At 52.6% G+C, this 17,533-nt stretch overlaps 1 protein-coding gene across 5 annotated transcripts in view; it reads left to right on the top strand.

The window, feature by feature from the left end:
• ccdc136b (coiled-coil domain containing 136b) overlaps positions 1-17,533 on the top strand; it is a 165,168-nt gene that overhangs the window by 72,762 nt on the left and 74,873 nt on the right. For all 5 annotated transcript variants that reach the window (XM_059987124.1, XM_059987125.1, XM_059987122.1 and 2 more), the window contains 2 exons: positions 3,183-3,459; positions 4,048-4,107. In XM_059987124.1, coding sequence (XP_059843107.1) covers positions 3,183-3,459; positions 4,048-4,107 — 337 coding nt within the window. The remainder of the gene's footprint in view (positions 1-3,182; positions 3,460-4,047; positions 4,108-17,533) is intronic.

The raw sequence follows: 17,533 nt of genomic DNA, 5'->3' as shown, positions 1-17,533 counted from the left end.
TCAGTCCTTGTGTTGACAGACCGCCCAGTCTCATCACTTGCCATTGAACATAATGGAAGTTGAATCCTCCTCCTCTTTGTTTAGCTGCACTTTCTCTATGGTAGCAAAATCAATGACAAGCAACTCCTACTTTACTATAATGAATCTTTTCAGTGCTGGTTAGTGCCCCATTAGTGCTCTTGTTCTTGAGTGCTAAGTGAGATACCCATGTAACTCATATTCGTGTGTGTTCAGCAGTGTCTTCCTCACAACACCGCCTTTGCTTTTATCTGGTAGTGTCAGCTACCAGATAAAAGAGTCTTATTCTTTATATAAAAATATGTTTATTCAAACTTATATGTTATTGCAAACTATAGCAAAAGCACAAAAGACAACAATGACTGACATGAACTAAAATATTCCCATCCTCATCTGGGATGCCATTTTCCCCCTGTGGTGCCCAACAGTCACAGAATACCTCCAAGGTATCTGTGAATACCCGAGCACAGATAGGCACCCAGAAGATTACCAGACAGTACGTCCAGGTGGAGTCCTTGTCCGTCTCTCTCCAGGACCCAAGAGTAGCTAACTTGGCCAACCCCAGGGGCAAGTTTACTCAGATATCCTCCTCTTTCCATGCCATCTCCATACCGGATGCCCAAATATGGAGAGAGTGGGGCTAAAATGCAACCAGAAGGCAAGGAGCAGCTCCTTCAGATGTGCAAAAAGTGGCTGCAGCCCACAGAAGTGTCAAGCCACTGGAAGATCCATATACAGGCTTATGAACTTGTTGCAGGGTACATTTCTGTGCAGCAGTCTCCATTCCAGTATCCTAATATACAAGCAAAGGACACCTAAGCCACTGACGACCCTCCTCATTCCCAGGTGGCTAGGAAGTGGCCCAGCAGATGCAGCACCCACAAGACTGTTGTCATCCAGCAGAGGTGGCACTTGTTGATCATAAGGTACCAGAAGAGGAGACACCTTAGACCAAACAATACTCACAGGCCAACCCCAAAGAGCGATAGCACCCATACATCAGACACGAGCAGAGACTGTGCCTCAACAGAAACAACATCTACAGACTCTATCCCAGCAGAGATAGCACCAATAGGGCTTAGTGCGTCAGAGACATCACCAACAGACCATACTGTAGCAATGACAGCACCCACAGACGGTGCTCCAGACTGGGCTCTAGATGATTCATTGCTGGGGAAGCGCCAGCTTCCTGGCACAGCATCACCGTCAATAACACACATTTCTACTTGATATTTATAACCACCACTTCTGTGCTGGTTCCATCAGTGCTCTCCATCCTGCGAATGCATCCTGATAGCTACGTTAGGTACCTGTATAACTTAGAGTCATGTCCAGATCTGTTGCTTCCTGACAGGTCAGTGGATCTTTTCATGGTAGTATTGAGCTGCACTGATTTTTACTGTGTTGAGGGTGGGGGTTACTGCTGGGTTCTGATCACAAATCCTTGACGGAGAGAGAGCAAGGCATTGTACTCACACTGCCTGTCTCACTGTTCCTTTCATGTTACATTGTGAGTCCCCACACACTATATCCAAACAGAGGCAGAAGGCATTGACCAAACTCCTGAGGAGGCACACTCATACACCATAGTGTAGAACGGACAGCATGCATAGACTGTACTCCACAAAGAGACAGGTACTGTGCCCATATCCTAGCAGCAAAAGAATGTACAGACCTTAGCCCAACAAAGGCATCATACCCCCAGTGAGACAACACCCGGAGAACCAGTGATATAACTACCACAGGTCATACCTCAGTGGAGAAAATAGGCACAAATTATATCACAGCATGGACACCACCCATCACAGTAGAGAGGGCATCCAGAATTCAGACCCAGCAAGAATATCATGCATAAACTATTCCTGCAAAGGCAGCACTCCCAGATCATTTGCCAGTAGAGAAATCACCCGCAGATTGTAACACTTCAGAAGATCACCCCACAACGTGTATCCCAGCAGAGTCCACACCCACAGACTGGATATTTCTGGATGGAACTCGGGTATATTTAACTGACAGTACATGCCCCAGTGTGTGTCTGACTCACAAATCCCCAGCTGAATGTTTTTACCAAGGTGTACGTCTCTGACTATGGCATATTAGATATTAAGGTATATCAGATTGACAGTCTGCAATTAACTGCCACAAATAACAAGATGTATCTAGGTGATCCTTGTATCAAGGGGCCCTGACAATGTCTGAATAATGGACTGTTGGCTGATGTTTAACTGGATGACAATGGCTACATACAGTAAAGGAGCTACGTGCCCGTACAGGTCTATGCTGACTGTGCTTGCACTTGAGGATATCTGACTGTCAATACCTTCAGCTACTCACTGGAATCTGATTAATTGTACCAAGCTGTATCTGTGGTACTTGTACCAAGTTGCATCTTATTAGCGGTTCATATATCAGCATGTATTATCAAGCTGACTGTCTACTAAAATGAATGTAGCTGATTGTATCTGTGTCAAGATTCATCAGACTGATGGTACTCGTACCAAGTCAAATCAGACTCATATTATATATAGGTAACAGATGTTTCTGACCGAAACTTCACTAATTAAGGTGACAAACATGAGAAAATCTGCAAATGCTGGAAATCCAAAGTAACACACACAAAATGCTGAAGGAATTTAGCAGGTCAGGTTTCGGTCAGAAATGTCTATTATATATAATGAGTCTGATTTGACTTGGTACGAGTACCATTGGCCTGATAAATCTTGATACAGGTACAGTTAGCTACATTCATTTTAGTACAGACAGTCGGCATGCATTGTGAGTGTGTTGCTTATTAAAGTGGTTTGATTAACATTGCCTATATCAAGGCGGAAACTGTCCACTTCTACCAAATGTCTTGTACACCTTGGCTATCATCCTACATCCCTTTCTTTCTGTGAGCAATGAACAAATCATCTCCTTTACAACTCCTGAAGTTTCCTTTTAAATATCTTGTTAAACGCTGCATTCCCTTGGGGAATTAAATAAGTGTGGTTTGATCTGTGAGAGGGTATATGACAAGGCGGTTGGGAAAGAAGTAAATGACACTTTGCTTTACACTGATTTTGTCTAGCTGTGATGCTGTGGTCATTGTCTGTGAAGCAGGGGATGCTTCTTCTCCTGAGTATGAAGCTGATGAATTTACCAGTGGGTACGTTCCTCTCCAGGACACTCAGGCTGAATGTGCTAATCTGACAGTGAAGAGGAGGAAATCATATCGATCAGACTTGGAAATCAGAATCAAACACACAACCATGGAAGCCAAGGTACAGGAGCTGATGAGTGCAAATGACCAGGAGAAGCTTATGGAGGTGAATACAGGAAACGCTGAGGGAGAGAAGAAAGATGGTGGGGAGATTCTGGAAGGGAAAGAACTAGCTTCACCTGACAATGACATGGAGGATGGGTTGAGTAAGAAACGTCGAAGACCAACTCTACGGAAAGGTAAGCGCTGGAGCTGCATGGTTCAGCAACTGAGGATAGGACTTCCTCTAGGAGATAGGGTGGCTGTAAATTTAGGTGTCTGGGAACTGGGGAAAGAGTGTCTTGGAACTTGTAGGTTGGGTTTGGGGCCTGATGATAGAGTCTTGGACTTTGGGGAAAAAGCCATGATGGGTGGGGATTTGGGTATTAGGGGCCATGGGAGTAGGGCCTGAACCTTGGGAATGCACAGATAGGGCTGGGAAGAGCATGTGAGGTCCGGATGGGATGAGATAAGTCAAAGTGAGGATGGGGTGTATCTGGGATTAAGGGTGAGATGCAGTCTAGTGTGGCATCTCAGTGAATGGTGTTGATGATGGGGTGCTGGGATGGAGGTGGTGTTATGGGTGGGGATGGGGTATGGATGTAGGTCCGAGAGGGTTGGAATTTGGACTGCAGGGTTGGGAGGGTGGGGATGGAGTTGGCAGTTGTGGGGCTTGATGGAGGCTATTTTTCTCTCTTGCATGCAACATTTCTTATTTAAGTATATAACTGAAATGTCTGTTTGATGATCATTATAAGTTTAGACTTTTTCATATTTCACTGTTGCAGAAAAAAGACTTCAGGAATCGAAGATTCTCCGTAAACAAGCCATGATTAGAGACATGAGTGGTAACTGTCCTTGTCAGCACAATATTGCCCTGCGATGAAGATCTTATTGTTACTGCAATTGTGCTTTCCACTCCTTATTCACCCCATTCTCCCCTGAAAGTACTGACTCTCAAACACAAACCCCCACTGAAACTACAGACTGTCCTACCTTCCTGATATGCTGACTCTCTCTTCTTCCGAGAAGGTACTGACACTTCTCCTTTCCCTGTAGGTACTGACACTTCCCTCTTCCCCTGATGGTACTGACACTTCCCCCTTCCCCTGATGGTACTGACACTTCCCCCTTACCCTGATGGTACTGACACTTCCCTCTTCCCCTGATGGTACTGACACTTCCCTCTTCCCCTGAAGCTACTGACACTTCCCCCTTCCCCTGATGGTACTGACACTTCCCCCTTACCCTGATGGTACTGACACTTCCCTCTTCCCCTGATGGTACTGACACTTCCCTCTTCCCCTGAAGCTACTGACACTTCCCCCTTCCCCTGAAGCTACTGACACTTCCCCCTTACCCTGATGGTACTGACACTTCCCTCTTCCCCTGATGGTACTGACACTTCCCTCTTCCCCTGAAGCTACTGGCACTTCCCCTTTCCCCTGAAGCTACTGACACTTCCCTCTTCCCCTGAAGGTACTGACACTTCCCTCTTCCCCTGAAGGTACAGACACTTCCCCCTTCCCCTGAAGGTTCTCACACTTCCCCCTTTCCCTGAAGATACTGACGTTTCCCCTGAAGGTACAGAGACTTCCTCAGAAGGTACTGACACTTCCCTCTTCCCCTGAAGCTACTGACACTTCCCTCTTCCCCTGAAGGTACTGACACTTCCTCCTTCCCCTGAAGGTACTGATGCTTCCCTCTTCCCCTGAAGGTACTGACACTTCCTCCTTGCCCTGAAGGTACTGACACTTCACCCTTGCCCTGAAGGTACTGATGTTACCCCCTTCCCCTGAAGGTACTGACCCTCCCCCTTCCCCTGTTGGTGCTGACACTTGCCCCTTTCCCTAATGGTACTGACACTTCCCCCTTACCCTGATGGGACTGACACTTCCCTCTTCCCCTGAAGGTACTGACACTTCCCTCTTCCCCTGATGGTACTGACACTTCCCTCTTCCCCTGAAGGTACTGACACTTCCCTCTTCCCCTGAAGGTACTGACACTTCCTCCTTCCCCTGAAGGTACTGACACTTCCCTCTTCCCCTGAAGGTACTGACACTTCCTCCTTGCCCTGATGGTACTGACACTTCCCTCTTCCCCTGAAGGTACTGACACTTCCCTCTTCCCCTGAAGGTACTGACACTTCCCTCTTCCCCTGAAGGTACTGACACTTCCTCCTTCCCCTGAAGGTACTGACACTTCCCTCTTCCCCTGAAGGTACTGACACTTCCCTCTTCCCCTGATGGTACTGACACTTCCCCCTTCCCCTGAAGGTACTGACACTTCCCCCTTACTCTGATGGGACTGACACTTCCCTCTTCCCCTGAAGGTACTGACACTTCCTCCTTCCCCTGAAGGTACAGACACTTCCCCCTTCCCCTGAAGGTACTGACGTTTCCCCTGAAGGTACAGAGACTTCCTCAGAAGGTACTGACACTTCCCTCTTCCCCTGAAGCTACTGACACTTCCCTCTTCCCCTGAAGGTACTGACACTTCCCCCTTCCCCTGAAGGTACTGACACTTCCCTCTTCCCCTGAAGGTACTGACGCTTCCCCCTTCCCCTGAAGGTACTGACACTTCACCCTTCCCCTGAAGCTACTGACACTTCCCCCTTCCCCTGAAGGTACTGACACTTCCTCCTTCCCCTGAAGGTACTGACACTTCCTCCTTGCCCTGAAGGTACTGACACTTCCTCCTTGCCCTGAAGGTACTGACACTTCCTCCTTGCCCTGAAGGTACTGACACTTCCCTCTTCCCCTGAAGCTACTGACACTTCCCCCTTCCCCTGAAGGTACTGACACTTCCTCCTTGCCCTGAAGGTACTGACACTTCCCTCTTCCCCTGAAGCTACTGACACTTCCTCCTTGCCCTGAAGGTACTGACACTTCCCTCTTCCCCTGAAGCTACTGACACTTCCTCCTTGCCGTGAAGGTACTGACACTTCCCTCTTCCCCTGAAGCTACTGACACTTCCCCCTTCCCCTGAAGGTACTGACACTTCCTCCTTGCCCTGAAGGTACTGACACTTCCCTCTTCCCCTGAAGGTACTGACACTTCCCCCTTCCCCTGAAGCTACTGACACTTCCCCCTTCCCCTGAAGGTACTGACACTTCCTCCTTGCCCTGAAGGTACTGACACTTCCTCCTTGCCCTGAAGGTACTGACACTTCCCTCTTCCCCTGAAGGTACTGACACTTCCCCCTTCCCCTGAAGGTACTGACACTTCCCTCTTCCCCTGAAGGTACTGACACTTCCCCCTTCCCCTGAAGGTACTGACACTTCCCTCTTCCCCTGAAGGTACTGACACTTCCCTCTTCCCCTGAAGGTACTGACACTTCCCACTTCCCCTGAAGGTACTGACACTTCCTCCTTGCCCTGAAGGTACTGACACTTCCCTCTTCCCCTGAAGGTACTGACACTTCCTCCTTGCCCTGAAGGGACTGACACTTCCCTCTTCCCCTGAAGGTACTGACACTTCCCTCTTCCCCTGAAGGTACTGACACTTCCCCCTTCCCCTGAAGGTACTGACACTTCCTCCTTGCCCTGAAGGGACTGACACTTCCCTCTTCCCCTGAAGGTACTGACACTTCCTCCTTGCCCTGAAGGGACTGACACTTCCCTCTTCCCCTGAAGGTACTGACACTTCCCCCTTCCCCTGAAGCTACTGACACTTCCCCCTTCCCCTGAAGGTACTGACACTTCCTCCTTGCCCTGAAGGTACTGATGCTTTCTCCTTCCCCTGAAGGTACTGGCACTTCCCCCTTCCCCTGAAGGTACTGGCACTTCCTCCTTCCCCTGAAGGTACTGGCACTTCCCCCTTCCCCTGAAGGTACTGGCACTTCCTCCTTCCCCTGAAGGTACTGGCACTTCCCCCTTCCCCTGAAGGTACTGGCACTTCCTCCTTCCCCTGAAGGTACTGGCACTTCCCCCTTCCCCTGAAGGTACTGACACTTCCTCCTTGCCCTGAAGGGACTGACACTTCCCTCTTCCCCTGAAGGTACTGACACTTCCTCCTTGCCCTGAAGGTACTGATGCTTCCTCCTTCCCCTGAAGGGACTGACACTTCCTCCTTCCCCTGAAGGGACTGACACTTCCCCCTTCCCCTGAAGGTACTGGCACTTCCCCCTTCCCCTGAAGCTACTGACACTTCCCCCTTCCCCTGAAGGTACTGACACTTCCTCCTTGCCCTGAAGGTACTGATGCTTTCTCCTTCCCCTGAAGGTACTGGCACTTCCCCCTTCCCCTGAAGGTACTGGCACTTCCCCCTTCCCCTGAAGCTACTGGCACTTCCCTCTTCCCCTGAAGCTACTGACACTTCCTCCTTGCCCTGAAGGTACTGACACTTCACCCTTCCCCTGAAGGTACTGACACTTCACCCTTCCCCTGAAGGTACTGACACTTCCCCCTTCCCCTGAAGGTACTGACACTTCCTCCTTGCCCTGAAGGTACTGACACTTCCTCCTTGCCCTGAAGGTACTGACACTTCCCCCTTCCCCTGAAGGTACTGACACTTCCCCCTTCCCCTGAAGGTACTGACACTTCCCTCTTCCCCTGAAGGTACTGACACTTCCTCCTTGCCCTGAAGGTACTGATGCTTCCTCCTTCCCCTGAAGGTACTGGCACTTCCCCCTTCCCCTGAAGGTACTGACACTTCCCTCTTCCCCTGAAGGTACTGGCACTTCCTCCTTCCCCTGAAGGTACTGACACTTCCCCCTTCCCCTGAAGGTACTGACACTTCCTCCTTCCCCTGAAGGTACTGACACTTCCCTCTTCCCCTGAAGGTACTGGCACTTCCTCCTTCCCCTGAAGGTACTGGCACTTCCCCCTTCCCCTGAAGGTACTGGCACTTCCTCCTTCCCCTGAAGGTACTGACACTTCCCTCTTCCCCTGAAGGTACTGACACTTCCTCCTTGCCCTGAAGGTACTGATGCTTCCTCCTTCCCCTGAAGGTACTGGCACTTCCTCCTTCCCCTGAAGGTACTGGCACTTCCCCCTTCCCCTGAAGCTACTGACACTTCCCTCTTCCCCTGAAGGTACTGACACTTCCTCCTTGCCCTGAAGGTACTGACACTTCCCTCTTCCCCTGAAGCTACTGACACTTCCCTCTTCCCCTGAAGGTACTGACACTTCCTCCTTGCCCTGAAGGTACTGACACTTCACCCTTCCCCTGAAGGTACTGACACTTCACCCTTCCCCTGAAGGTACTGACACTTCCCTCTTCCCCTGAAGGTACTGACACTTCCCCCTTCCCCTGAAGGTACTGACACTTCCTCCTTCCCCTGAAGGTACTGATGCTTCCTACTTCCCCTGAAGGTACTGGCACTTCCCCCTTCCCCTGAAGGTACTGGCACTTCCCTCTTCCACTGAAGCTACTGACACTTCCTCCTTGCCCTGAAGGTACTGACACTTCCCTCTTCCCCTGAAGCTACTGACACTTCCTCCTTGCCCTGAAGGTACTGACACTTCCCTCTTCCCCTGAAGCTACTGACACTTCCCCCTTCCCCTGAAGGTACTGACACTTCCTCCTTGCCCTGAAGGTACTGACACTTCCCTCTTCCCCTGAAGGTACTGACACTTCCCCCTTCCCCTGAAGCTACTGACACTTCCCCCTTCCCCTGAAGGTACTGACACTTCCTCCTTGCCCTGAAGGTACTGACACTTCCTCCTTGCCCTGAAGGTACTGACACTTCCCTCTTCCCCTGAAGGTACTGACACTTCCCCCTTCCCCTGAAGGTACTGACACTTCCCTCTTCCCCTGAAGGTACTGACACTTCCCTCTTCCCCTGAAGGTACTGACACTTCCCACTTCCCCTGAAGGTACTGACACTTCCTCCTTGCCCTGAAGGTACTGACACTTCCCTCTTCCCCTGAAGGTACTGACACTTCCCCCTTCTCCTGAAGGTACTGACACTTCCTCCTTGCCCTGAAGGGACTGACACTTCCCTCTTCCCCTGAAGGTACTGACACTTCCTCCTTGCCCTGAAGGGACTGACACTTCCCTCTTCCCCTGAAGGTACTGACACTTCCCCCTTCCCCTGAAGCTACTGACACTTCCCCCTTCCCCTGAAGGTACTGACACTTCCTCCTTGCCCTGAAGGTACTGATGCTTTCTCCTTCCCCTGAAGGTACTGGCACTTCCCCCTTCCCCTGAAGGTACTGGCACTTCCTCCTTCCCCTGAAGGTACTGGCACTTCCCCCTTCCCCTGAAGGTACTGGCACTTCCTCCTTCCCCTGAAGGTACTGGCACTTCCCCCTTCCCCTGAAGGTACTGGCACTTCCTCCTTCCCCTGAAGGTACTGGCACTTCCCCCTTCCCCTGAAGGTACTGACACTTCCTCCTTGCCCTGAAGGGACTGACACTTCCCTCTTCCCCTGAAGGTACTGACACTTCCTCCTTGCCCTGAAGGTACTGATGCTTTCTCCTTCCCCTGAAGGTACTGGCACTTCCCCCTTCCCCTGAAGGTACTGGCACTTCCCCCTTCCCCTGAAGCTACTGGCACTTCCCTCTTCCCCTGAAGCTACTGACACTTCCTCCTTGCCCTGAAGGTACTGACACTTCACCCTTCCCCTGAAGGTACTGACACTTCCCTCTTCCCCTGAAGGTACTGACACTTCCCCCTTCCCCTGAAGCTACTGACACTTCCCCCTTCCCCTGAAGGTACTGACACTTCCCTCTTCCCCTGAAGCTACTGACACTTCCTCCTTGCCCTGAAGGTACTGACACTTCCCTCTTCCCCTGAAGCTACTGACACTTCCTCCTTGCCCTGAAGGTACTGACACTTCCCTCTTCCCCTGAAGCTACTGACACTTCCCCCTTCCCCTGAAGGTACTGACACTTCCTCCTTGCCCTGAAGGTACTGACACTTCCCTCTTCCCCTGAAGGTACTGACACTTCCCCCTTCCCCTGAAGCTACTGACACTTCCCCCTTCCCCTGAAGGTACTGACACTTCCTCCTTGCCCTGAAGGTACTGACACTTCCTCCTTGCCCTGAAGGTACTGACACTTCCCTCTTCCCCTGAAGGTACTGACACTTCCCCCTTCCCCTGAAGGTACTGACACTTCCCTCTTCCCCTGAAGGTACTGAAACTTCCCCCTTCCCCTGAAGGTACTGACACTTCCCTCTTCCCCTGAAGGTACTGACACTTCCCTCTTCCCCTGAAGGTACTGACACTTCCCACTTCCCCTGAAGGTACTGACACTTCCTCCTTGTCCTGAAGGTACTGACACTTCCCTCTTCCCCTGAAGGTACTGACACTTCCCCCTTCCCCTGAAGGTTCTGACACTTCCTCCTTGCCCTGAAGGGACTGACACTTCCCTCTTCCCCTGAAGGTACTGACACTTCCTCCTTGCCCTGAAGGGACTGACACTTCCCTCTTCCCCTGAAGGTACTGATGCTTTCTCCTTCCCCTGAAGGTACTGGCACTTCCCCCTTCCCCTGAAGGTACTGGCACTTCCTCCTTCCCCTGAAGGTACTGGCACTTCCCCCTTCCCCTGAAGGTACTGGCACTTCCTCCTTCCCCTGAAGGTACTGGCACTTCCCCCTTCCCCTGAAGGTACTGGCACTTCCTCCTTCCCCTGAAGGTACTGGCACTTCCCCCTTCCCCTGAAGGTACTGACACTTCCTCCTTGCCCTGAAGGGACTGACACTTCCCTCTTCCCCTGAAGGTACTGACACTTCCTCCTTGCCCTGAAGGTACTGATGCTTTCTCCTACCCTGAAGGTACTGGCACTTCCCCCTTCCCCTGAAGGTACTGGCACTTCCCCCTTCCCCTGAAGCTACTGGCACTTCCCTCTTCCCCTGAAGCTACTGACACTTCCTCCTTGCCCTGAAGGTACTGACACTTCACCCTTCCCCTGAAGGTACTGACACTTCCCTCTTCCCCTGAAGGTACTGACACTTCCCCCTTCCCCTGAAGCTACTGACACTTCCCCCTTCCCCTGAAGGTACTGACACTTCCCTCTTCCCCTGAAGCTACTGACACTTCCTCCTTGCCCTGAAGGTACTGACACTTCCCTCTTCCCCTGAAGCTACTGACACTTCCTCCTTGCCCTGAAGGTACTGACACTTCCCTCTTCCCCTGAAGCTACTGACACTTCCCCCTTCCCCTGAAGGTACTGACACTTCCTCCTTGCCCTGAAGGTACTGACACTTCCCTCTTCCCCTGAAGGTACTGACACTTCCCCCTTCCCCTGAAGCTACTGACACTTCCCCCTTCCCCTGAAGGTACTGACACTTCCTCCTTGCCCTGAAGGTACTGATACTTCCTCCTTGCCCTGAAGGTACTGACACTTCCCTCTTCCCCTGAAGGTACTGACACTTCCCCCTTCCCCTGAAGGTACTGACACTTCCCTCTTCCCCTGAAGGTACTGACACTTCCCCCTTCCCCTGAAGGTACTGACACTTCCCTCTTCCCCTGAAGGTACTGACACTTCCCTCTTCCCCTGAAGGTACTGACACTTCCCACTTCCCCTGAAGGTACTGACACTTCCTCCTTGCCCTGAAGGTACTGACACTTCCCTCTTCCCCTGAAGGTACTGACACTTCCCCCTTCCCCTGAAGGTTCTGACACTTCCTCCTTGCCCTGAAGGGACTGACACTTCCCTCTTCCCCTGAAGGTACTGACACTTCCTCCTTGCCCTGAAGGGACTGACACTTCCCTCTTCCCCTGAAGGTACTGACACTTCCCCCTTCCCCTGAAGGTACTGACACTTCCTCCTTGTCCTGAAGGTACTGACACTTCCCTCTTCCCCTGAAGGTACTGACACTTCCCCCTTCCCCTGAAGGTTCTGACACTTCCTCCTTGCCCTGAAGGGACTGACACTTCCCTCTTCCCCTGAAGGTACTGACACTTCCTCCTTGCCCTGAAGGGACTGACACTTCCCTCTTCCCCTGAAGGTACTGATGCTTTCTCCTTCCCCTGAAGGTACTGGCACTTCCCCCTTCCCCTGAAGGTACTGGCACTTCCTCCTTCCCCTGAAGGTACTGGCACTTCCCCCTTCCCCTGAAGGTACTGGCACTTCCTCCTTCCCCTGAAGGTACTGGCACTTCCCCCTTCCCCTGAAGGTACTGGCACTTCCTCCTTCCCCTGAAGGTACTGGCACTTCCCCCTTCCCCTGAAGGTACTGACACTTCCTCCTTGCCCTGAAGGGACTGACACTTCCCTCTTCCCCTGAAGGTACTGACACTTCCTCCTTGCCCTGAAGGTACTGATGCTTTCTCCTACCCTGAAGGTACTGGCACTTCCCCCTTCCCCTGAAGGTACTGGCACTTCCCCCTTCCCCTGAAGCTACTGGCACTTCCCTCTTCCCCTGAAGCTACTGACACTTCCTCCTTGCCCTGAAGGTACTGACACTTCACCCTTCCCCTGAAGGTACTGACACTTCCCTCTTCCCCTGAAGGTACTGACACTTCCCCCTTCCCCTGAAGCTACTGACACTTCCCCCTTCCCCTGAAGGTACTGACACTTCCCTCTTCCCCTGAAGCTACTGACACTTCCTCCTTGCCCTGAAGGTACTGACACTTCCCTCTTCCCCTGAAGCTACTGACACTTCCTCCTTGCCCTGAAGGTACTGACACTTCCCTCTTCCCCTGAAGCTACTGACACTTCCCCCTTCCCCTGAAGGTACTGACACTTCCTCCTTGCCCTGAAGGTACTGACACTTCCCTCTTCCCCTGAAGGTACTGACACTTCCCCCTTCCCCTGAAGCTACTGACACTTCCCCCTTCCCCTGAAGGTACTGACACTTCCTCCTTGCCCTGAAGGTACTGACACTTCCTCCTTGCCCTGAAGGTACTGACACTTCCCTCTTCCCCTGAAGGTACTGACACTTCCCCCTTCCCCTGAAGGTACTGACACTTCCCTCTTCCCCTGAAGGTACTGACACTTCCCCCTTCCCCTGAAGGTACTGACACTTCCCTCTTCCCCTGAAGGTACTGACACTTCCCTCTTCCCCTGAAGGTACTGACACTTCCCACTTCCCCTGAAGGTACTGACACTTCCTCCTTGCCCTGAAGGTACTGACACTTCCCTCTTCCCCTGAAGGTACTGACACTTCCCCCTTCCCCTGAAGGTTCTGACACTTCCTCCTTGCCCTGAAGGGACTGACACTTCCCTCTTCCCCTGAAGGTACTGACACTTCCTCCTTGCCCTGAAGGGACTGACACTTCCCTCTTCCCCTGAAGGTACTGACACTTCCCCCTTCCCCTGAAGCTACTGACACTTCCCCCTTCCCCTGAAGGTACTGACACTTCCTCCTTGCCCTGAAGGTACTGATGCTTTCTCCTTCCCCTGAAGGTACTGGCACTTCCCCCTTCCCCTGAAGGTACTGGCACTTCCTCCTTCCCCTGAAGGTACTGGCTCTTCCCCCTTCCCCTGAAGGTACTGGCACTTCCTCCTTCCCCTGAAGGTACTGGCACTTCCCCCTTCCCCTGAAGGTACTGGCACTTCCTCCTTCCCCTGAAGGTACTGGCACTTCCCCCTTCCCCTGAAGCTACTGACACTTCCCTCTTCCCCTGAAGGTACTGACACTTCCCCCTTCCCCTGAAGCTACTGACACTTCCCCCTTCCCCTGAAGGTACTGACACTTCCCCCTTCCCCTGAAGGTACTGACACTTCCTCCTTGCTCTGAAGGTACTGACACTTTCCCCTTCCCCTGAAGGTACTGACACTTCCCCCTTCCCCTGAAGGTACTGACACTTGCCTCTTCCCCTGAAGGTACTGACACTTCCCCCTTCCCCTGAAGGTACTGACACTTCCTCCTTGCCCTGAAGGTACTGATGCTTCCTCCTTGCCCTGAAGGTACTGACACTTCCCTCTTCCCCTGAAGCTACTGACACTTCCCTCTTCCCCTGAAGGTACTGACACTTCACCCTTCCCCTGTTGGTGCTGACACTTGCCCCTTTCCCTAATGGTACTGACACTTACCCTGATGGGACTGACACTTCCCTCTTCCCCTGAAGGTACTGACACTTCCCCCTTACCCTGATGGGACTGACACTTCCCTCTTCCCCTGAAGGTACTGATACTTCCCCCTTCCCCTGAAGGTACTGACACTTCCCTCTTCCCCTGAAGGTACTGACACTTCCCTCTTCCCCTGAAGGTACTGACACTTCCCTCTTCCCCTGATGGTACTGACACTTCCCCCTTCCCCTGAAGGTACTGACACTTCACCCTTCCCCTGTTGGTGCTGACACTTGCCCCTTTCCCTAATGGTACTGACACTTACCCTGATGGGACTGACACTTCCTCCTTACCCTGATGGGACTGACACTTCCCCCTTACCCTGATGGTACTGACACTTCCCCCTTCCCCTGAAGGTACTGACACTTCCCTCTTCCCCTGAAGGTACTGACACTTCCCTCTTCCCCTGAAGGTACTGACACTTCCTCCTTCCCCTGAAGGTACTGACACTTCCCTCTTCCCCTGAAGGTACTGACACTTCCTCCTTGCCCTGATGGTACTGACACTTCCCTCTTCCCCTGAAGGTACTGACACTTCCCTCTTCCCCTGAAGGTACTGACACTTCCCTCTTCCCCTGAAGGTACTGACACTTCCTCCTTCCCCTGAAGGTACTGGCACTTCCTCCTTCCCCTGAAGGTACTGGCACTTCCCCCTTCCCCTGAAGGTACTGGCACTTCCTCCTTCCCCTGAAGGTACTGGCACTTCCCCCTTCCCCTGAAGGTACTGACACTTCCTCCTTGCCCTGAAGGGACTGACACTTCCCTCTTCCCCTGAAGGTACTGACACTTCCTCCTTGCCCTGAAGGTACTGATGCTTTCTCCTTCCCCTGAAGGTACTGGCACTTCCCCCTTCCCCTGAAGGTACTGACACTTCCTCCTTGCCCTGAAGGGACTGACACTTCCCTCTTCCCCTGAAGGTACTGACACTTCCTCCTTGCCCTGAAGGGACTGACACTTCCCTCTTCCCCTGAAGGTACTGACACTTCCCCCTTCCCCTGAAGCTACTGACACTTCCCCCTTCCCCTGAAGGTACTGACACTTCCTCCTTGCCCTGAAGGTACTGATGCTTTCTCCTTCCCCTGAAGGTACTGGCACTTCCCCCTTCCCCTGAAGGTACTGGCACTTCCTCCTTCCCCTGAAGGTACTGGCACTTCCCCCTTCCCCTGAAGGTACTGGCACTTCCTCCTTCCCCTGAAGGTACTGGCACTTCCCCCTTCCCCTGAAGGTACTGGCACTTCCTCCTTCCCCTGAAGGTACTGGCACTTCCCCCTTCCCCTGAAGGTACTGACACTTCCTCCTTGCCCTGAAGGGACTGACACTTCCCTCTTCCCCTGAAGGTACTGACACTTCCTCCTTGCCCTGAAGGTACTGATGCTTTCTCCTTCCCCTGAAGGTACTGGCACTTCCCCCTTCCCCTGAAGGTACTGGCACTTCCCCCTTCCCCTGAAGCTACTGGCACTTCCCTCTTCCCCTGAAGCTACTGACACTTCCTCCTTGCCCTGAAGGTACTGACACTTCACCCTTCCCCTGAAGGTACTGACACTTCCCTCTTCCCCTGAAGGTACTGACACTTCCCCCTTCCCCTGAAGCTACTGACACTTCCCCCTTCCCCTGAAGGTACTGACACTTCCCTCTTCCCCTGAAGCTACTGACACTTCCTCCTTGCCCTGAAGGTACTGACACTTCCCTCTTCCCCTGAAGCTACTGACACTTCCTCCTTGCCCTGAAGGTACTGACACTTCCCTCTTCCCCTGAAGCTACTGACACTTCCCCCTTCCCCTGAAGGTACTGACACTTCCTCCTTGCCCTGAAGGTACTGACACTTCCCTTTTCCCCTGAAGGTACTGACACTTCCCCCTTCCCCTGAAGCTACTGACACTTCCCCCTTCCCCTGAAGCTACTGACACTTCCCCCTTCCCCTGAAGGTACTGACACTTCCTCCTTGCCCTGAAGGTACTGACACTTCCTCCTTGCCCTGAAGGTACTGACACTTCCCTCTTCCCCTGAAGGTACTGACACTTCCCCCTTCCCCTGAAGGTACTGACACTTCCCCCTTCCCCTGAAGGTACTGACACTTCCCCCTTCCCCTGAAGGTACTGACACTTCCCTCTTCCCCTGAAGGTACTGACACTTCCCTCTTCCCCTGAAGGTACTGACACTTCCCACTTCCCCTGAAGGTACTGACACTTCCTCCTTGCCCTGAAGGTACTGACACTTCCCTCTTCCCCTGAAGGTACTGACACTTCCCCCTTCCCCTGAAGGTTCTGACACTTCCTCCTTGCCCTGAAGGGACTGACACTTCCCTCTTCCCCTGAAGGTACTGACACTTCCTCCTTGCCCTGAAGGGACTGACACTTCCCTCTTCCCCTGAAGGTACTGATGCTTTTCCTTCCCCTGAAGGTACTGGCACTTCCCCCTTCCCCTGAAGGTACTGGCACTTCCTCCTTCCCCTGAAGGTACTGGCACTTCCCCCTTCCCCTGAAGGTACTGGCACTTCCTCCTTCCCCTGAAGGTACTGGCACTTCCTCCTTCCCCTGAAGGTACTGGCACTTCCTCCTTCCCCTGAAGGTACTGGCACTTCCCCCTTCCCCTGAAGGTACTGACACTTCCTCCTTGCCCTGAAGGGACTGACACTTCCCTCTTCCCCTGAAGGTACTGACACTTCCTCCTTGCCCTGAAGGTACTGATGCTTTCTCCTTCCCTGAAGGTACTGGCACTTCCCCCTTCCCCTGAAGGTACTGGCACTTCCCCCTTCCCCTGAAGCTACTGGCACTTCCCTCTTCCCCTGAAGCTACTGACACTTCCTCCTTGCCCTGAAGGTACTGACACTTCACCCTTCCCCTGAAGGTACTGACACTTCCCTCTTCCCCTGAAGGTACTGACACTTCCCCCTTCCCCTGAAGCTACTGACACTTCCCCCTTCCCCTGAAGGTACTGACACTTCCCTCTTCCCCTGAAGCTACTGACACTTCCTCCTTGCCCTGAAGGTACTGACACTTCCCTCTTCCCATGAAGCTACTGACACTTCCTCCTTGCCCTGAAGGTACTGACACTTCCCTCTTCCCCTGAAGCTACTGACACTTCCCCCTTCCCCTGAAGGTACTGACACTTCCTCCTTGCCCTGAAGGTACTGACACTTCCCTCTTCCCCTGAAGGTACTGACACTTCCCCCTTCCCCTGAAGCTACTGACACTTCCCCCTTCCCCTGAAGGTACTGACACTTCCTCCTTGCCCTGAAGGTACTGACACTTCCTCCTTGCCCTGAAGGTACTGACACTTCCCTCTTCCCCTGAAGGTACTGACACTTCCCCCT

This window comes from Hypanus sabinus, chromosome 13 (assembly GCF_030144855.1).
Source record: "Hypanus sabinus isolate sHypSab1 chromosome 13, sHypSab1.hap1, whole genome shotgun sequence".
Classification (NCBI taxonomy): Eukaryota; Metazoa; Chordata; class Chondrichthyes; order Myliobatiformes; family Dasyatidae; genus Hypanus; species Hypanus sabinus.
The sequence above is the reverse complement of the archived record's forward strand: the minus strand, read 5'-3'. Positions and strand labels throughout refer to the sequence as shown.